At 43.1% G+C, this 22081-nt stretch overlaps 1 protein-coding gene across 2 annotated transcripts in view; it reads left to right on the top strand.

Annotated features, from left to right (window-relative positions):
* LOC147896043 (Rubisco methyltransferase family protein) overlaps positions 1-18417 on the top strand; it is a 45844-nt gene extending 27427 nt beyond the window's left edge. Inside the window, exons 9-11 of one of the 2 annotated variants that reach the window (XM_087382541.1) lie at positions 6232-6351; positions 17512-17613; positions 17917-18417. In XM_087382541.1, coding sequence (XP_087238667.1) covers positions 6232-6351; positions 17512-17613; positions 17917-18084 — 390 coding nt within the window. In that variant the 3' untranslated portion in view covers positions 18085-18417. The remainder of the gene's footprint in view (positions 1-6231; positions 6352-17511; positions 17614-17916) is intronic. The other variant, XM_087382540.1, reaches the window with a different exon arrangement.
* Positions 18418-22081: the final 3664 nt, after the last annotated feature.

The following is a 22081-nucleotide window of genomic DNA, read 5'->3' as shown; positions in this document are numbered from 1 at the left end:
TGCTAGGACCGAAGCTCCAGGCAGGTCAGCGTACCGCAGCCAAGGGAGCCAACCAGGTTACGATGACAGGTATTTCAGTAAATGTCATTACCTGCCCCCTTTCTTGTAATTGTACCTTTAATACTTCGTTATTTGGTTCCCATGATCTTTTCCGAGTTTATGGAGAAGTTAGGGACCAACGGGTTCACATTCTCTTTGATCCGGGCAGCTCTCACAATTTTGTTAATTACAAATTTGTGCAGAAGATGGGGCTGTCCACAGTACCTAGCGACCACACCTACGAGGTGCAGCTTCCAGCAGGGAAGCAGTTTTGGGATCGCAAGGTTGAAGCGCTTCCCATCCGGATTCAAGCCTACACAGGAGCTCTCACATGTTACGTTATGCATCTAGAGCATGTAGACTTGTTGATCGGGATAGAGTGGTTTAAAACCCACAATATCCAGATCGGATGGACGGAGCATACCCTTTCTTTTGAAGACAAAGGCACCCAATTTTGTATTCAGTGTGATAAGATTATCCCTTCTCAGGGGCCTATTGTATCTGCGATGCAGCTTCGGAATATATTAAACACTTCTCATTATGATGTCTATCAGTGTGTTTTGATTCCACTCTCTTCATTTATTGTTTCGGTAATTAACAAAAATGAATTAAGTGTGTTTGAACACCGAGAATTGAGAACGTTGTTAGATAATTTTAAGGACGTATTCCCAGCTCAACTGCCGGAAGGTTTACCTCCACAAAGGGCAGTAGATCATCGCATAGACTTAATCCCAGGGGCTCAACCTATCAGTGTACCACCGTATAGGATGAGCCAGGTAGAGGAGGATGAGTTAGCTATCCAGCTTGAGGATTACCTGAATATGGGCTATATCCGCCCAAGTAAATCTCCTTGGGGTGCACCTGTCCTCTTGAGAAAGAAAAAGGATTCTTCCTGGAGGATGTGTATAGATTATAAACGACTTAATAAAGTTACAATTAAGAACCGCTATCCTTTACCTCGTTCTGATGATTTGATAGACCGTTTGGCCGGAGCGAAGTATTTCACTAAGATTGATTTGCGTACGGGTTATCACCAAATCCGTATCTATGCTAAACACATAGATAGGACCGCATTCCGGACTAGGTATGGTCATTACGAGTTCCTCGTATTACCTTTTGGTTTGACCAATGCTCCTGCTACTTTTCAGCAGATGATGAACGATTTGTTCAGGGATTATCTGGGCAAATTTGTTGTAGTGTTCTTAGATGATATCTTGGTATATAGTAAAACGCTTGAGGATCATATAGGACACCTTCGGGTTGTCTTACTTGTTCTAAGACAGCATAAGCTTTATGCCAAGATGAGTAAATGTGACTTCTTTATGAAGGAGATCATTTACTTAGGACACAAGATTTCTTCTGAAGGTATTAGCATTGATCTGGATCGTATCCAGAAGGTTTTAGAATGGCCTATCCCTCAGACTGTGAAACAACTTCGTTCTTTCCTAGGATTTACGGTATTTCTTCGGAAGTCAGTCCGTGATTATTCACAAATCACGGTACCCTTGACCAACATATTGAAAGGTCGTGGACGCAGGTCTACTCAACCGATCCCTTGGAATGATGCAATGAACAAGGCTTTTGAAACCTTGAAGTTATCTATCAAGGAAGCACCCGTTCTTGCATTACCCGATCCTACCCGGCCTTATGTTTTAGAGGCCGATGCGAGTGATTATGCGATTGGGGCAGCTCTATTCCAAGAGGGCAGACCTGTAGCTTTTGAGAGTAAGAAGCTAGACGACACCCAGTATCGTTGGCCCACACTGGAGAAGGAACTTTATGCGGTAGTGTATGCTCTCAAGGTTTGGAGACACTACTTGTATGGTTCAAAGTTCCTTGTATTGACTGATCACCAGTCAATCAAGTATGTGTGTGATGGCTCAGAATTGAGAGGAAGGAAAGCTAGATGGGCAGAGCTAATGCAGGATTTTGATTTCGAAATACGTTATCGTAAGGGTTCGCTGAATAGTGTGGCGGATGCCTTAAGTCGAGTTAAGTTTGTAAATGCTTTGTCATTTACGGAAATATCCTCAGACCTATTTCAATCCTTGAGAGGGCTATACGCAACTGATAGTCATTTCAGTTCTTATTGGCAGAGAGTCCAGGATGGGAGCTCCATGGTTGACCAGGACTCAGGGATTGTGCCACCTAGGATACAGGCGGCGGGAGGTCAGTGGATGATTAGGAACGGCTTGCTGTTCCGGAATGAAAAGATTTGTGTGCCTGATCTTCTGGACCTAAAATCCAAGATTCTCTGGGAGTGTCATGATGCTCCTAGTGCGGGACATCCAGGTATACATAGGACTCTGTCTCTTGTGAAGCATACCTTTTATTGGCCTAAGATGCGTGCATTTGTAGAGAACTATGTGGTAGGTTGCCGAGTTTGTCAGGTTACTAAAGCTGAACGCCTTAGGAGCGCGGGCTTATTACAGCCATTACAGATTCCAGGTAATAAATGGGAAAGTATTTCCATGGATTTTATTACTGGTTTGCCTCGTACGCGCAAGGGTCATGACTCTATATGGGTCATAGTCGACCGTTTGACAAAAATGGCTAGATTCTTACCTACAAGAACAACTATTTCAGCTGTTCAGCTGGCTCACGAGTTTGTGGACCACTTGTTCAAGCTGTATGGTTTGCCATCTGACATAGTCAGTGACAGGGACTCAAAGTTTACAAGTAACTTCTGGACACTTGTATTTGAGAAGTTGGAAACTACTCTAAGTATGAGTTCCTCGGATCATGCACAATCCGATGGCAGTACAGAGAAGGTCAACCAGTTGGTTGAAGACATGCTTCGGGCATATGTATCTAAGAGACAGTCTTCGTGGGAAGATTATCTACCCATGATTGAATTTGCTTACAACAGTGCAAAGCATTCTAGTACAGGTTATAGTCCTTTTATGCTTATGTACGGGTTTCAACCTAAGTCACCAGTTATGGTAGGATTACAAGGGATTCAAAATGATGCTGCTAAGAATTTCTTGCAAGACATGCAGGAAATGTTGCAGTTTGCCAAGGAGTCTATTAGAAGTGCCCAAGATCGGGACAGATTTTATGCTAATAGACATCGTTCACATAGAGAGTTCTCTGAAGGAACGATGGTATATTTGAGAATTCCTAAGGAATCCAAGAGCCTAAGTACTGGTTTGGTTCCGAAATTATCCCCCAGATCCTGTGGCCCATTCAAGGTCATTAAAAGAATTGGACCAGTTGCATATCGACTAGAATTGCCTCCTGATGTTAAGGTACATCCAGTCTTTCATGTCAGTAGATTGAAAGAAGTATTGGGTGCAGATGATCAAATTGTTTCTCCTCATGAGATTATAGAAGTTACAGATTTAACTTTTATTCCTCACGAACCTGAATCTATTCTTGAATTCCGTGAAAGACAGATTCGAAATCGTACTATCACGGAATACAAGATTAAGTGGAAGGATCGTGTTGAGGAGGATGCAACATGGGAGACATTACAAAACCTCCAAAGAACATTTCCCGATTTCTTAGCGAACTCAGGAGTGAGTTCTTAGAGGAGGGGGAGTATGTCATGTGCACGGATCGGTATCTGACGTGTACTAGGTACACAGAACTAGCTCAGGTTAGCCTGGGGAGGCTTAGAGCTAGGCAGGCTTGATTCTCGGGTTGAGTGGCAAGGGTACGAACTATTTATAGGTCTTCGCTATTTTTGGCGCTCGGGGCCCGAGTCTATAAAAGAGGCCCAGGGGGTTCAGTTCTGAGCGGGCAGTTGGGAGCAAGTCTCGTTCCCAGGTGCTAGGTCTGATCCTGGATTGTGTCGCGGACGCGCGCCTGCATCTTAGCGTAGCCCAAGGCCCAGTGGCAGATCCAGGGCTTCACAGCGCCACCTGGTGGTATGGGACACCAGGCTGGTTTGGGATCTGATTGGGAGTTCGTGCCAGTAGCTCAGCTCGTGGCTCGGGGGGACATCTTCTGATTCGGGATCACATCCCGTGGATGTCACGGTTGGGTGGTGAGCAGCCTGCTCAGTTCTGATGTTGTGTGTGGTTATTTTGCAGATCAGGGGTTTCAGGAGTGCTGGGACGTGTCACCATTCCTGCGCCCATTGCAGGCCTGTTTGCAGACCTTATGCCTGCCCATAGACCCCCGCCATGCAGCCGTACTGCAGCCGTACAGGTCCGCGCCCTGTTCAGGACCTGCTGCAGGCAATAACCCTGCGCACAAGCCTGGCCAAACAGGTCGCCATGCTGCGCCTTCAATTGCAGGTCCATGGCCTGCCCTTTGCCTTGACAGCTGCCCATGTGGCAGCCCCAATATTTCTAGGTCTACCTCCCCCATGCTCTCCTCATATGGGGGCTTATAGATGGGGAGGTGACCATTCCAACAGTCAGATCTCGTCAAGTGCCCCAAAGCCTGCTCTTGTATGAGGTGGGATCTCAGCTCTCGGCACTCATCATCAAACCATGGGTTTTGTGGCATCTTCCTGGTGGGGGAGCATGTTGTAGAGCGGGTCATGGGGAATGATCTGATGGCTGCATCCTGAACCAATGAGACAAGTGTATCTGAGGAGTAAGGTCTGCATCATCTCCAAAGGCAGTTGCTAGCCCCTGGGGCAGCTATACATGATACCACATCAAGAGCATGGTCAAAGTGTTCTCGGACGTGAATATTGGCGGCAGGGGGATCACAACCTATGTCTGGCAGTGCATTTGAGATATTGAGAGAGAGAGAGAGAGAGAGAGAGAGAGAGAGAGAGAGGAGAGAGATTATTCCTATTTTTTGGTCCCTCTTGCTTCTCAATTTTTATTTTTGCTTAGTCACCTTCTTCCTTACCTCTTTATTTCTTGTTATCTTTCCCTTTTGTTTAATTGACGTATTTAGAAACCCAGTGTAGCTACTTAATGCTTGGGCACTGATGACGACATAAGCGTTGCTTTGCTTGCTAGGTATATCTTCCCTTTTTTTTTGGTAGGTCACTTTTCATTTTCTCTTTTAATTTCAGTGTAGAATTTTGAACTTTAAAACAACAAAAATCTGAATTTCTACGATGTGATATATTCTAGTCTTACAAAGGTATACACATTGTGACACATCATCTGGCCAGTCTAAGTCCTGCTTTTGCTTACTTGGCTTTTGTGCCATTTTGGGTTGTGTAGGTATTTCTGATGAAGCATCCTTCCTCTTGAGTATAGAGAGTTTCTTGTCTTCCACTGCAAATGGGTGACTTTCTAAGAGTGCTTTCCTCCCCCCTAGAACATTCTTCTTTAACTCTCTCAGCTTTCTAGTACGTGAGCAAATGTTGCCTAGATGGGAGCAATGATCCTTGCGACATGACACAAAGAAATTAAGTTTACTTGATTTTGAAATGGTTCAGTAATACAAATACCTGCATCTGGAGTCGTAGAGAATTACAAATGCAACACAAGTGTTTGTGCAAGTCACTCTTATCTCTTACAAATACAGCCACATCATCTACTGACGACAGCAGCAAGGTGTTGCAGCCTTCAATCTCTACCCTTGCCTCACTCTGTATCCCCAACCACTCTTCTAGTCTGTCAATATAGAGCTGAGGAGAGGGGGCATTCTTGCTCGACACCGATTTTATTTTGTATAGTGGCTATTTCATTTGAATCTGAGATAAACGAAGCAATTACCTTTTACGCCCTTTGCTTTTGGCCTTGTCGTGACTAGATGGCCAACTGTGGAATGTTTTGTTCTGAACCTGCCTTTCATTTCTCCCCAACTACTCTTCTAGTCTGTGAATATAGAGCTGAGGAGAGGGGTCATTCTTGCTTGACACCGATTTTATTTTGTATAGTGGCTATTTCATTTGAATCTGAAATAAACAAAGCAATTACCTTTTACGCCTTTTTCTTTTTCTCTTATCGTGACTAGATGGCCAACTGTGGAATGTTTTGTTTTGAAGCTGCCTTTCATGGTGATCTGTTGCCATGGTTTTCTGCTAGGTAGAGGTCCCATCGTCCCAAAGTATCTATGGTATCAGAATATACAACTCAAACATAGATCTATGCGTTAGAGATGCCATTTTCATTTGTAATTTGTAGACTTCATAAAAGTAAATAATTCAATGCTGTACGAAGAATCATTTTGAGTACTACCACGAATACATGAGTATGTTTGTTGTTGTTGACTGGGTATTGTTGAAGCTGAAATAACAACTGCAACTGTTGATTTGACCACTGCCACTTTTAACAGATTTATAAAGGGAAGGAGAGGGAAGCAGTGCTGGATATGTTGCCATACCTCCGACTTGGTCATGTTTCTGAGTCAGATGATATGCAGTCAGTGCTTTCTTCAGAAGGACCTGTTTGTCCAGTAAGTGATACCATCCTGCAGTAGAAGGCTGTGTGGCTTGAAGGATTTGTGAAATCTTACTTACCGATTGACGTAAAATTAACCAACGTTCTTGCATGAAAAGGTAAGGCATTATAATCACACCAGTAAGTGAAAGTATGTTTTTGTTTTTTCTTCGGTATGGTGACAACAATGATGTCAAAGAGAAGAACTTGATGATGCAGTGAATAGGCACCTGAGAAAATGTGCTTACTTGGCTTGCATTGGGTGCTACCCTCAATTTTGTCATGCCATATAGATATCATACAGGGAATCCGGTTATGTATGTGAGTCACTTCAAGCTTGCATGATTGGGCAAGGATCGACTTAGGGTACAGATGGTTTGATATTTAGATAAGTTTTTGGTCATATCAATAATCCACTTTCGGGTTTATGGGTTGGCGTACTAACTGTTGACTTTCCTCGTCCTCTTTAAAGGAACAGAAAACTGGAGAATAACATTGTTGATTAAAAATGCTTTTCATGAAATAATTTTGGTATTATGTATCATTGGAATGAGCATGCATATGACGATACTTCACATCCTTGCAATGCTAGTTCTTAAATATGCCCGAGGATATGACGTGTTGCATGTCTGGGTGATGTCGTAGATAGTGACATGAATCCTATGTGCATATGACGATAATTCACATCCTTGCAATGCTAGTTTTTAAATACGCCTAAGTAGTAAGGATATGGCGTGTTGCCTGTCTGGGTGATGTCGTAGAGAGTGACATGAATCCTATGCAACAGTTCTTGCTGTTGGTAATGATCATCTATCTTCAGGGATGAAGATAATCGCTGTGAGTTTTAGTTTCCTGCTTGGTGATATTGGAAATTCACCTGCTGGTGATTGTTTGTAGTGTTTTTTTGTCAGACACTTCTCTGTTGATGGGAATTTTTAGTTTTAATCTTGTTGATGGATAGCACCAAACGCTTATAATTCAGACTGCAACCCCTACTCTTTTGGAGGGGGAAGGTAGTTGTTTAATGATTATCCAAATTTGAATTAGATGTGAGTCAATTATAGTGAGGTCCAATGCAATTCGTGATCGAAATCAATGATTCAATAATGTGTGAGGTAATCAATGATCTGTGTGAAGATACCATGTGAAGGTGGCAGTACAAGTGATAGATGGGGCATGAAGATATTTTGGGTTGGACGTCTATGTAAAGGATGCTTATCCTAATGAATGAGGTGTGAGCTGTATTTTACTACCTACTTCCTCTCATGATGGTCTTTTGTGTGTGGAGGTCTCTCTCAGCTCTATGATCGTTGCTATTATTTCTCTCTTCTTTCCTAGTGCCTGTCTCAACCTATTTGTGCATTCTCTTAGTTAGTTGCGGATACAACTTTGGTTCGCACCTTATAGTGGTAACTCTCTCCCTTCAGTGGATGTGATATCCTTGCATAAATTCCAGCGAAAGTTTGTGATTTCTTATGTAGACAAATGCTCAAATAATTTTGTCTTCACTTGTAAAAAGTTTTATTTGGAATCCCTACTAGGAGAAGTTAACGTTGCAGCGAAGACATTCCTAGTTGCTCTATAGCTCGAAAGGATTTTTTGCAAGTCTTTTGGGCTCGTTTGCAATCCAAGTCTTCCTTATCTCTGTGCAGCCTGGAAGTTTCATAAAAATCCTAAGAAACCTAGATTCATTGCAGGGGCTTCTAAGACTTCTCTAATGGATGTCTCAAAGTGGTTTACCAACTGTCCATTGACTTTGGAGAAACTTTTTGAGAGAAGCTGATGTTCCTGCAGATTTAAGTTGGATTTTGAATGATTCGGTGGGAGTTATACCAGTCATAAAGTTTTTAAACTGTTCTCGGAGTGTAGAAGATAATTGAGCTCCAACCTTGCTTGAAACATTTGGATTTACTTACTACTCTATACTAAGATAGACTTGGAAGATAATTGAACTCCAACCTTGCTTGAAACATTTGGATTTACTACTACTCTATACTGTTGGTATTGCGATAATTCTTTCTATCTTAAATGGTGCGTTGCCCTATCAGCTAGATTTAGATTTAGATGCTCGTTTGGGAGAGACTAAAATGAAATCGTTTAGACTTCACAAGCAGTTGTAGCTTGAATGAAGAGATTTGGACTACTTTTTGATTAGCCTTCTCCTTTAGTGCTAGCCTTCGTCATGGCTGAGTTTGCCCTTCACCTCCGGAGTGCCGACAGAAACTCAATACGAAGACTTTGTATAAATGGATGCTCAAGTATGTGTGGGTGTGTGGATTTGTATGTGTGAGAGCATACTTTTATACTATGGTCTACACCCAATGTTGGGCGCTGATGACGTCAGTGGGGATGTCATAGTAGCTAGTCCTTGCTATGCGTGATGGAGTTTATGGTTTTCAATCTTATGAGTGACTATCGTGAGATTGAAACTGCACTATGTTGTGTTTTTAGAGGATGAGTTTGGGAATGTTCCTGGATTCATCTAGGTATAAGATAGACTTGGAAGATTTGAAGTCACGAAGAGAAAAGCTTGTTTCACAAGTTTTCAACTGTAGATATGAAAAAGATAAGATGCAAATCAGCCTTGCATTTTTTATTTTCCTTGGATGAAATCTAAAAACCAAGGCCTGAATTTGAAAAAGAAAAGGTGCACAAAAGTTGTAGATGTTGAAAATGTCCTTTGTCGGTCGAACTTCCATCTAGACAATTTGTTCCTAACTATAGGAGACTCTTTATTTCAGCAAAGCATTAGTATTCCAATGGGCACTAATTGTGCTGTTTTCTTAGCAAACTTCGACCTTTTTACTTATGAATAATTTGTAAGATTGGATATATGAACAATAGCTCAGAATAGAGCACAGAACTTCCAGCCAAGGAGCTAGGCAGAAAGCAGTAATCCCACATGATTACACTGCTGAGATTTCTCCTTTAGAACAGTCCCCTATGTTGGGGTAAAGGCACATTGCCACCCCTTTATTAAAGATAAGACATCTATGACTGTCTTAAGACAGTCATAGGGTAAAACCTAATCCTAATAAAACTAATGAGTTTTGTGGTGTGGCTCATCACTTCACACCCGCACACTTGAGTCTTCTCTCTTACACACTCTCTCTCTCTTGCTCTTCTTCCCTCTACAGGCCCTTCAACTGGTATCAGAGCCACTTCTCCCTCTACCCTTGCCTACCCACCCCCCTCGACCTCTACCTAGCCTCTGCAAGGGCCAACGGGCTAGCAGGCGGCAGCGCAGGCCAGCAGGCGACAGCGCGAGCCATCAGGCGGCAGTGTGAGCAGGGCTCGGGCGCGAGCGCGGGCATAGAGCAGGGCGCGGGTGCGGGCGCGGGCACGGAGCAGGGCGCGGGCAGTAGCGCAGCTACTAGCTGCAGCAGGGTGGCGGCGCCGCGTCACGCCAGCAGCTGCATAGCAGCTGCTAGCTAATGAGCCCTCGGGCTTCTTCCGGGCGTCGCACAGGTTCGTGCAGGTACACGGCCGTACGGCCGTCCGTACTATCGTACGGACTTCGTACGGGCGTCCGTACAGTACGGATGCCGCCGTACCTGCAGGGAGCTGCATTAGGGGAAAACTTTCGAAAAAAAATTTTTCCCCTCTTCTGGGATTCCGTACACTGCGCAGGTACAGGAAGTACAGCAGGCGCAGATTTTTTTTGAAGAAGAGAAGGAGAAAGAGCTCTCTGCTCTTCATTCAGGATAATCTTTCACTTCTAAAACTGTGTTTTCTTGAAAGTACAGCAAGTACCTTCATTTGCCTCGTGCTTGAGGTGAAGAGAACCACAGTGTGTGGTTGATTGCACAGTTATCTGTTTTCGTGAAGTAAATGCCTTGATTTTGCAGAGGACTTTTATGCTTTTACTGGGCTTGAATCTTAGTTTCCGGGTGAGCAGATCATAGGGCTTTTGCCTGGCAGTTGATGCTTTGTATGCCTTGAGGTAGTGTGGTGCCAGAGAGCACACATTTGCCTCGATTTCCGCAGAGTGGAGGTGACATTTTCTTGCAGGTCACATTTCTTGTGCAACACTCAGAGAACCTCAGTTGAGCCACGCTTGGCCAGGGCGCATCGAGTTTACTCGGTCCCTAACTGTCCATCGTTGACAGTGCTCAAAAGGTCCCTCATTGAGTGTTTGTACGTTGGGATCTGTGTATGTCATTTCTACACAGGGCAGTATATGCATTACACTGTTGGTTGATTCTGTCAGAGAGATTTTCACATTGCATGCTACCTCAGTGTTGAGGTGTTCTTCACTTGGTTCAAGTGTCAGATAAAGGGGCTTTTGCCCAGATTTTGTTTGATAGCACTTGGGTTACCGACAGAGATCTTCAGATGCATTTTATCCCCTTGGCAGAAGGGTGATTGCTTGGGATTTATCCCATTTTCTGTTGCAGGTTTTGTGACAGGCTGAAGTGTCTTTTTTTTTGGGTGTTTGCCAAGTGGTTTATGCATATTAACTCAGTGCAATACCTCATCTGAGGTGGGAGAAGTGATCAGTACAGCCAGTACAGCAGTGTTTACAGCAGTGTTTTGTGTTTTGTCAGCCAATGATGCATTGTTAAAGCACTTGTGGAGCAGTTGCAGCATTCTGAAATTACTGTTTATGCCTATTTGAGCACGGTACAGTGTGTCAGAAGGTACAGTATTTGCAGGGACATTTACTGTTTTGCTGCAGATTTTCCTGACAGTAAAAAACAGCACTATTGTGAGTGGTCCTGGCTCTTGATAGAGCAGGTTTTTTTTTGAGAAATCAGAATTTTTATTCAGTCTTTTTTACTTCCAGGGAGTCAGATACTTTCCTTATCTGATATGGCATCAGGGGGAAGTGAATCTTCAATTCTGAACATAAAGAAACTGGAAGGAGCACACAATTATGCATTATGGGCAGAACAGTGCTTGAATGTACTTCTGTTAAAGAAGATTTCTAAGCCCATAAGGGTGAAGGGTGTCAAGCCATCTGACATGGCAGCTGATGACTGGGAAGAGCTTGATTTGTCCGCAAGGGCAGCTATCATGCTCACTATTTCTGATACCCTTGTGTTCAATGTTCAGGCTGAAAAGACCTCTTATGGCCTATGGCAGAGGCTAGAAGAATTGTATGCCCAAAAGAGCTCAGCCAGTAAGGTTTATTGGTTGAAGAAGGTGGTTGATCTTCGCATGAAGGAAGGTACAGCTATGACCTCACACTTGAGTGAGTTCAATGCCATCTTTACACAGCTGATTGCACAGGGATTGAACCTTGATGAGGAGTTCAAGGCTACTTTCTTGCTGTGTACCCTCCCTGAGAGTTGGGACACTTTCAAGACCTCCCTGTCAAATTCGAATGTCACTCTCATTTATGCTGATGTAGAGAGCTCTCTCCTTATGGAGGAGATGAGCAGGAAGAATAATGCGAGCAGCAAGTCTTCAAATGCCTTGCAGGTACAGGATAGAGGCAGGATTCAGCAGAAGGGGAGATCTGCTAGTAAGTCCAAATCCCGCAGTCAGTCCCGTGGCAAAAAGGATATTGAATGCTTTTATTGTGGCAAGAAAGGACATGTGAAGTCTAAGTGCTTCAAGTTCATACGGGATCAGAAAGCCAAGAAGGCTGAAACAAAGGATGCAGGCAATGGAAGCAAAGGCAAAGGCAAGGCCAAGGCAGATGACTTGGATGCAGTGAATGTTGCAGCAGAGGACAGTGACAGTGACATACATGATGTTTTATGCTCTTCTGCTGTAATAGCACATGCTTTGGTTATTAATGGCCATGACATGCACACCTGGCTCTTGGACTCAGGTGCTTCTTTTCATGTTACTCCTCATAGGGAGTGGTTTACTTCCTACACAGGTACTTATGGAGTTGTTCATCTTGGGAACAACTATGCATGTCAGATTGCAGGGATTGGCAGTATACAGATAGTATTCCCTGATGGACGCATATTTATGCTTGATGGTGTCCGCCATGTGCCGCAAATCAAGAAAAATCTGATTAGCACTGGCTTATTGGATGACAGTGGTTACCACACCACATTTGGGGATTCCAAATGGGTGATTACTGATGGCTAGGCTGTAGTGGCTGAGGGTTTTAAGAGTGATACCTTGTACCCTCTTTATGTTTCCAGTGTGGGTAATCATGTTGTTGCCATAACCGAGCTGCCAAAGGTTTCATTGTGGCATAGCCGGTTGGGACACATGTCTGTTAAAGGAATGCAAGAACTGTCACGTTTGGGTTATCTGCCGTCTCTTTCTTTTTCAGATTTGCCTACTTGTGATCATTGCATATTTGGCAAGCATTCTGTGACTCCTCATAAGAGGAGAACTCCCCAAAATAGAGCACCGCTTGATCTAGTGCACACTGATTTGTGTGAGATGCCACAGTTATCACTAGGGGGTGCAAAATATTTTATTACTTTCATTGATGATGCCACACGCAAAGTGTGGGTCTATTTCTTGAAGCATAAGGGTGATGCCTTAGATGCTTTCAAGAAGTTTGTCGCTCAGGTTGAGAATCGGACAGGTCGTAGGCTGAAATGCCTCAGATCCGATAATGGGGGTGAGTATGTGTCACATGCTTTTGTGCAGTTTTGCGAAGCTAAGGGCATCAAACAGGAACTCACAGCCCCTCATAATGCATCTCAAAATGGTGCAAGTGAGCGGATGAATCGAACTATTCAGGAGAAGGTTCGATGTATGTTGTCTTATGCTGCATTGCCCCATGGCTTTTGGGCAGAAGCCGTGCAAACAGCAGTTCACATTATTAACAGGTCGCCAAACAAGGCTTTGGAGTTGAAAGTGCCAGAGGAGATGTGGTCTGGCAAGCCACCTTCATATAAGCACTTACGTGTGTTTGGCTGCGAGTGCTTTGCTCATATACGCAAAGAACTGCGCACCAAACTGGAGCCAAAGTCTTCCAGATGCATCTTTATGGGTTATGGTGACGAAGGTGAAATGGGGTACAGGTTATGGGATGCCGTTAAACGGAAGATTATACGCAGCAATGATGTCATCTTTAAAGAGGATAGTGTACACAAGGAACCCTTGCAACCTGTGGAATACAGGAGGTTATTTATGATGATGTTGGACAGCAAGGAATGCCCATTTATATGCAGCAGCAGGCTGCTGCAGATAACCCTGTTCAAGAGGGTATACAGGCTGAAAATCAGCCAGATAATTTTGCCAATGATGCATTACTGGATATGCCAGCAGATGGGGCTGTAGAACAGCCAGATATGGTGGTACAGCCACCCGTCATGCATGACCAACAGGCTGGACAGCAGCCTAATCCGGAACATTTTGTTAGGAGGAGCACCCGTGTACAATGGCCTCCTGCCAGGTTTGTTCCAGGAGCCAATAATGTGGCTGATTTTATCATGCTGACAGATTGTGGTGAGCCTTCCAGCTTCAAGGAAGCTATGGGAAGAACAGAGAAAAAGAAGTGGGAGAAAGCCATGCAGTCAGAAATGGACTCCCTACTTCAAAATGATACATGGGACTTGGTGCAGCTACCTGCAAGCAGAAGGGTTTTGCCATGCAAGTGGGTTTACAAAGTCAAAGTGGATTCAAATGCTTTACCGAGGTATAAGGCCAGATTGGTTGCCAAGGGATTTAAGCAGGAGAAGGGCATTGACTTTGATGAGATCTTTTCCCCTGTAGTCAAGATGACTACTTTGAGAGCAGTGTTAGCTCTTGTTGCTCATGATGACATGGATTTATGTCAGATGGATGTGAAGACAGCCTTTCTTCACGGAGATCTCCATGATGAGATCTATATGAGTCAGCCAGAGGGATATGCTGTTAAAGGGAAAGAGCAGCTTGTGTGTAAGCTCAAGAGGAGCTTGTATGGACTCAAGCAGGCACCAAGAGAATGGTACAAGAAGTTTGATGCCTTCATGCAGTCCCAAGGGTATCATAGGTGTGAGACCGATCATTGCTTGTACACCAAACGGGCAAAGGATGGCAGTTTGATGCTACTCATTCTATATGTGGATGACATGCTTATTGCCAGTAAATCTCAGCATGAGATTAGTGCTTTGAAGAAACAACTGCATAAGTCTTTTGACATGAAAGACTTGGGTGATGCAAATCATATTCTTGGCATGCGGATTACTCGTGACAGGTCCAAGGGACTTTTGTTTCTGTCACAGAAGGAGTACATTGACAAAGTACTGCAGAGGTTTAAAATGGAGGGGGGGAAGTCTATTAGTACCCCGTTGCCTCCTCATTTAAAACTCAGCAGTAATGACAGCCCCAGATCAGATGATGATAAGGCTGAAATGGCCAAGGTTCCGTATGCATCTGCAGTTGGTTCTTTGATGTATGCCATGGTTGCCACTCGTTCGGATATTGCTTTTGCGGTGGGAGTCATCAGCAGGTATATGGCAAATCCAGGCAAGAGGCACTGGGAAGCAGTGAAAGGTGTCTTGAGGTATCTCAAGGGTACCAAAGACTTGTGCATATGCTATGGTAGGCAGGATGCATTGGTGCATGGTTTTACAGATTCAGACTATGCAGGGAATGCAGATAACCGGAAGTCTACTACCGGTTATATTTTCACATTTGCAGGAGGTGCTATATCATGGGTGTCTCGGTTGCAGAAATGCATTGCACTGTCAACTACTGAAGCTGAATATGTTGCAGCCACTGAGGCTTGCAAGGAAGCAATATGGCTTACTCGGCTGGTGGGAGACTTGGGCATTACAGGAGATATGCCAGTTTTGCATTGTGATAGTCAGAGTGCTATCATGTTGGCAAAGAATCCGGTCTTCATCAGAAGACCAAGCACATAGATGTGAAATATCATTTCATCAGGGAGGTACTGGTGGAAGACAAGCGACTTGAGCTTGTGAAGGTGCATACTGATGATAATCCTGCAGATTTGCTCACTAAGAGCTTGCCTACTGAGCGGTTTGCACATTGCCGCCACATCATGGGATTAGGATGAGACCATTCTTATTTTATGGTCTTGTATACAGTAACTGTATATTGCTGTAATTTTTTATTCTTTTCTCCCCTTTAGGCACATTGGCCTTTAGGTGGGAGGTTGTTGGGGTAAAGGCACATTGCCACCCCTTTATTAAAGATAAGACATCTATGACTGTCTTAAGACAGTCATAGGGTAAAACCTAATCCTAATAAAACTAATGAGTTTTGTGGTGTGGCTCATCACTTCACACCTGCACACTTGAGTCTTCTCTCTTACACACTCTCTCTCTCTTGCTCTTCTTCCCTCTACAGGCCCTTCACCCTACTCTTTCCAAGTCCACACTGCCTTGTAGAAGGGATCTAGTGAATGTGAAAGTGTGGACAGTGTAGGGGGGTTTATATATGCTGGAAACCAGCCCCTACCACCTGACTTCAGCTGCTGCTGCAACGACTGGCCCTGCAGACTGCCAGTGACCAGGTCTGCTGCTCAACCGACTGCCTACACCCTGGTTTAAGCCAGGGCTAGGTTGCGGGTACAGGCAGCTGCTGCCAGGGCTATAAACGATGTTCCAGCCTGTTTGTTGTGCCATCTGACACATAGACCTGTCTAGATCCATCGCGGCAGATCAAGGTCTTTCCTCCCTGCAGCCAGCCCTCTGTACTGATGCAGACTTGCTGTGCAAGCATATGGTTCAGGTACCCTTCAACCCCCTACAGTCTATTGACCCTTGTCCTCCTCATTTGGGGGCTCACGGGTGGGTCAGTGACTCTAAACATAGTAGGCGCGGAGTTTCGAAACGAGTTTCGGAAACGTTTTGGTGCAAACCTGAAACGTCTGTAAGAAAGTTTCGTGCATAATAGGGTACTTAAATATATATATTTTTTACAAAAAAATAAAAACATTTTAGATTATTACCACCAGAGCTCCATTACTTGAAAAAAACTCTTGAAACATAGTGCACAGACATGTGATACGTCGTTGAGAAGTGAGAACTTGAAATTTTATTCTTGAAACATATTACTAATTCTAAAAATTAACAACACATCATTGTACATTCAAGAGTCAATGGTGACATGCTCATCTTTCAGAATTGAGAAAATACATAAATGATGAATCATGGATCATGATTCATGTCATTGTATCACGAGAGTCATGACAAGTCACAAGAGGTTCAATTTTCAAAGCTGGAATGATGCTAATACTAAATAGGTACTCCGATGTTGGAAAATATAAGAAAAGAGTATGTAGCAAAATATGAAAGTACTAAAGTAGTCAAGGCTCAAAACATGAAAGTACTAGAGTAACAAAAAGAGTCCTCAGTTTGAACGGGTTCAAGAGCTTGTACGGGATATGCCGTACAGGATATACAGCCAACGGGTTGCTACAGCATGTACAGCGTGTACAGGCGAGCTGCACAGCATGTACGGTGTGTACAGATGTCGGGTGTACGGGATGAAGGCGAATTGACGCACGGAGCAAGTACGGGCGAATGTAAGAAACCCCAAAAACGGCATTTTTGGGGCTTTTCAACATTTGGGGTTTTTTTGGGGCCCTGAAACACGAGTTTCAAAACCGAAACGTTTCAGAAACATTTTGTATGTTTCGGGCCAACTATGCTTCTAAAACTCAAGTCTTCAGAATTGTGCTGCAGGCTCTATCAGAAACGTTTCTCTTTGCTCTGGTGGGCTGTGGAGGCATCCTTGATTCTTGGTGTTGGGGAACTTTTCTTTTTTGCTCTGATGGGCTGTGTAAGTTCCCCTTCGCCCAAGTGTCATCTTGCCATCAATCACATGCGATGTGTCACGTGTGACATTTTATATGGTGACAAATGGCACGTGTCATGGCTGATTCTTGCCACGTGTCACTTATGCTATGTGTCAAGTGACACATGTCACTTGCTGAATTTTGCCATGCGTTACTTTCTTAATTGTAGGAATTTTCAACCTTCTTTAGAATCTAAAATTATTTTGATTGGGCCTGGACTTTGGGGTTTTGTTCGCTAAAGCAGCCATGATCTCACACCCACAGCCATGATCAGCCTAGCCAGGCGCCATAGTAGCTCTCCTATGAGCAGCAAAGATATGTCGTATGAGAGAGAGAGAGAGAGAGAGAGAGAGAGAGAGAGAGAGAGAGAGGTTAAAAGCCTTCGAAAGACCGAAGGGTCTATGAGACTGAAAGAACCTAATACAACGAGTTGAAGGGGTTGAGACGCGAAGCGGGCATCAACACACATAATGAATACTTGTAACTTTTTCTGTTTTGATTTTGCAGGTCAGTCCTTGCAGGGAAAGGGCAGTTTTGGACCAAGTTGTTTCTTATTTCAGTGCGCGGATAGCATACTATCCATCATCTTTGTCTGAAGACATCTCTGTGGTAAGTCATGAAGGGATGCTTTGTTGTCACATGCTAATAAAAGGGGTCGGCCTCTAGAATATTCGAAAATATGAATTGCCACACACTTCTCCTGTATAAGCTGTGGGTTGGCTTTGTAAAATGCACAGAGTAGTAGGATTTGTACTGTTTCCCAATTAGTGAATTTGCGGTAATCATATCCTAAAGACCCAGTTGCTTGGTTCTTCTTTATCTTGTACCATGGATGTACTGTTTTTTTCCCGGATTACATGTGTTTCTTTTTTACAACTTACAAGCTTTTTTTTTACTTTGATCTGTATGTAGCTAGCTGATCCTGCCACTGTACCAAAGAAGCGAGTAGCGACACAGCTTGTCAAAATTGAGAAAGAGATACTGCATAGCTGTTTGGCCTTAGCAAGGGAAATGATTGAACAGCTCCCAAGCCATACTCCACTCCCTTGCAGTGGGCCTTATATTCCGAGATTGAAATAGGGGAATGAGTTCTGATAGTACAATCTTCCTGCATGTATATGTTTCCCATGTTCCATTATTTGCCCAAGGGCTTAATGATGGCGTTTAGTAATGAAATTGGCTGTAATTTCAACAACTATTTGTTTGCCTCTCATACTACATTTTATCTTTAGAGCTGACGTTCTGCCAGTTTAATCATTAGTGAAGGGGCTGTCCATGGAGATTAGACTCGAGTGGCCCTCTGCACTTTTGGGCCAGTAATCACTACCCCCATGTGGGGTCCTTGGGGGGAGAGGGGAAGGGTTTTTACCTATTATTGGCTATAGCTGAGGTTACAGGATAGTATTCCCTTTAAGCAAAGAAAGCTTTAAATATCTTTAATGATTGCCTTGTGGAAGAGTTTCCATTACAGTAATTGACTGTTACTCTGCTTCCTTTTAATATGGCATAACCCGAACTTTCGCTGCTGTGCAATTGCATGGTGTATGCTAGAGGCCGATTCTAGGCTTGTGTCTGAAGTACCTTCTGATTGAAAAATCTGAGGGCCAAGCTAGCATGAATGTGCTGAGTGTGCCTGGGTTAGAGTCGTGTGCTGCATATTCAAGCTCGTTCAAGCCAAGCTAACACTACTGAAGTCTAAACCCAAGTTGCGGCGTGTTGGTATTGCGATAATTCTTTCTATCTTAAATGGTGCGTTGCCCTATCAGCTAGATTTAGATGCTCGTTTGGGAGAGACTAAAATAAAATCGTTTAGACTTCACAAGCAGTTGTAGCTTGAATGAAGAGATTTGGACTACTTTTTGATTAGCCTTCTCCTTTAGTGCTAGCCTTCGTCATGGCTGAGTTTGCCTTTCACCTTCGGAGTGCCGACAGAAACTCAGTACGAAGACTTTGTATAAATGGATGCTCAAGTATGTGTGGGTGTGTGGATTTGTATGTGTGAGAGCGTATTTTAAACTATGGTCTACACCCACTGTTGGGTGCTGATGACGTCAGTGGGGATGTCATAGTAGCTAGTCCGTGCTATGCATGATGGAGTTTATGGTTTTCAATCTTATGAGTGACTATCGTGAGATTGAAACTGCACTATGTTGTGTTTTTAGAGGATGAGTTTGGGAATGTTCCTGGATTCCATCTAGGTATAAACCCAAGATTTGCAAAATGCAAAAGGAGGCCTGGTTTTATGATTTCAGTTTTCCTATTTGGATGCCTTGATTTTCTCGTGTTTTTCTAGTGTCTCAGGTTGGACCTAGACACAGACAGAAGTATGGTTGTCGGTTTACAGTAGTTGGTTTTTGACAAGGTCTTATGCCAGCTTTCTGCAGTAGCCTTTTGCGTTTAACCATAACAGCATTCAAAGCGACCGTGTGTTCAATAATCATGGGGATGAAAGAAGGGAATACATTTTGTATAATTATCCTAGTTTTGAAGCTTCGCAATAAGAGAATGTTTGAAGTGAGAGGGGAAGAGCAAGGTCAAAACAAGTAGTACGGCTATGTGTAGTGATGACATGGAGAAGCTACATGAGCCATGATCCAAAGCATCTTGGTTTCAAGTACCTAGAGATAGGCCTCATGTATACTTGAGGGATAAGGTCCTATGAGGCTAAAGTGTAAATATAGAAGTTTCTATTGGCATGGAGCACTGAAATTGAGACCTACAGCTAGCCAAGCCGCATTAACACTATTATGGAGAAGCTACAGAGGTCTACTACTCTGCATTACTATCCGAGGTACTTTCCTCCCCCTCACTACTAGATGGGTCACTCGGGACCTCATCTTTCACTTCTTCTAATATATAATTATACTCTTCTTGGACTATCTATTCGCGGTCCAAGAAGAAGTCTACACAAACCATCATGTCTTTAATAGTGTCCTCCTTGCTAAGTAGTCAGCGGTCTCTCCAAAGCTTACAAAGATCCCATAGGTTGTTTCGTCAAAATGCCGATCCATGCACGATCGATTTGGACCCCACCCACACTCATGCACCTAAACGTTAAACATTGTCCAATCTACATCATGCGCAATCTTTTTTGCTACATGTGATAGCAAAGTTTGGATTTCTCGAATGACAACATGGGGAACCGGGTTGGGGTTTATAGAAGTGTCGTGGAGGAGGGCATTCCATTTTTAATCTGTTTGAAATAAAAGAACCAAATACGGGCATATAAAACACATTACAAATCATATTAGGGCACTCATTCAAGAGATGTAAAATAATTCAAGGTACAAACAAGCTACATTCACATTCACTTCTATTCAAAACGTTATGTATATCGCACAAGTCATTATATTTCAAAAAGATAATTCTAGGAAATTTTACAGCATCCACTCTTCTTTATTTCACAATCTGCGCCAATTACATCCCCTATCACCCTATCCGACTTTATTCTCATCAGCTTTTGTACGTCTGATTCTTTGCTTTTGTCTTCTCCGCTTCATCCTCAATCTTTAAAGTCTCCCCTCCTCTCTTCTTTGTCTCATACTACTCTTGTGCTATATCCCTTCTCACACCACTCCCTTCTCGTCGTTCCCCTCCTTCCCCTCCTTCCACTCTGCTACTCCTCATTGCTCATGCATGGGCGGCTCTTGTAATAAAATGCCACTAGCACATATAGGGTTAGTTCATTGAACAAGGCGTTGACTTCATGGAGATTGTCCTGCAACAAAAGAGAGCAATCTGAGCTCAGCTCAAAGTTGTTAATGGCTTGTGACTACTGGCCAGTTGGGTGGATATATGATTGCTAATTCTGATTGTTGAAGCTTCTTAATGGTGTGTGATGGATAGTTTCAAGACTTACCTTCGAAATGTAAATGGCTAGTTTTTGTGGATCTTGGTGGTTGCTAATAATTTTAGAGTGGGTGCATTTGGATCACGGTGGCTGGTCTTTCCCTTTCTACCATTTTTTCTCACACTTTGAAAGGTTAGTCAAAAAATGTAGAGGGATGAATGCTTGCATACATTCTTTTCCCTCATTGGAACTAGCTTAGTTTAAAGATTGGCTTGCTTTTTCTTCTTAAAGTGCAAGGTGATTGTTGCTTGAGAATCGATAATCATGGGTTGAGAAGCCTTTCTACTTTATAGATGGTAGTGGCTTATTAAAATTGGCTTGCTTGCTCGAGTTTGAGTTGCAAAGTTAATGGCTTTTTGATGCTAGCTCATTGATGAGTAGTGGTGGTGGTTAAAAGGTATACTTCTACTTTCAATTTGGAGCATTTTTCTAAAAAATTTTGTATCTTAGCAAACGAAGAGGCAACATTACATCTTTTGTCTCGATTAATCAAGGGAAGAGTTATCAGGTTGGACAAAACAAAGAGGTACTTGATGAAAAACCCATCAAAGTTCTTCAAGCTTTTTATAAAATTGAGTAGTTTCAAACTTCAAGATGAGCAATTAGTTAATTTGTCATGTTGCACATGGATGTGTGTATTCTGTTGATATGGTAGGCAAAAAACCCAATGCTTGCTTAAGCAGACCTCTAATGTGTTTTTTATTGGTTATAGATTTTCCTTCTCTATCATGTTTAAAATATACGTGCATGCTAGTTCAAAATTTGACAATTCATGTATCCAACGAACATGGAAAGATTTTCTTTATTTTTTGAGGGTCCAAAAGAGGTCTTCTTCTAGCACTAGGTGAGGCTTATGGTGATGTTGTAGCCCATGTAGACCTCAAAGAGAAGCCAACCCATAAGGTAAGTTGTGTGTCAAGAAAAGAAAATTTGAGAAAATAAGAAGGGAGTGTACATCTTCCCATGAAGAGAGCTCTTGGAGCATAGATAGCTGTCGAGAAGACACAAAATTTGCAATCACTAGCATGGTATCATGCATAGAAGTTTCAAAGTAATATCAAAACTCAAAATTGCAACAATGCTGGCTTCCCCTTATGCAAAGCTTCAGAAGCAAGGAATCACTTTAGACCCACAGGAGTAGATCCATTACCTACAGTAGGAACTATAGGAGCTTAAGCTCCAACTTGTAGCTCTTAAAAGGAAAATATAAGACATGGAGTGCAGTGG

This window comes from Dipteris shenzhenensis, chromosome 12 (assembly GCF_047967505.1).
Source record: "Dipteris shenzhenensis isolate YYH24624 ecotype China chromosome 12, Dip_SZ_1.0, whole genome shotgun sequence".
Classification (NCBI taxonomy): domain Eukaryota; kingdom Viridiplantae; phylum Streptophyta; class Polypodiopsida; order Gleicheniales; family Dipteridaceae; genus Dipteris; species Dipteris shenzhenensis.
Note: the sequence above shows the minus strand (reverse complement) of the source record. Positions and strands in the feature narration are given on the sequence as shown.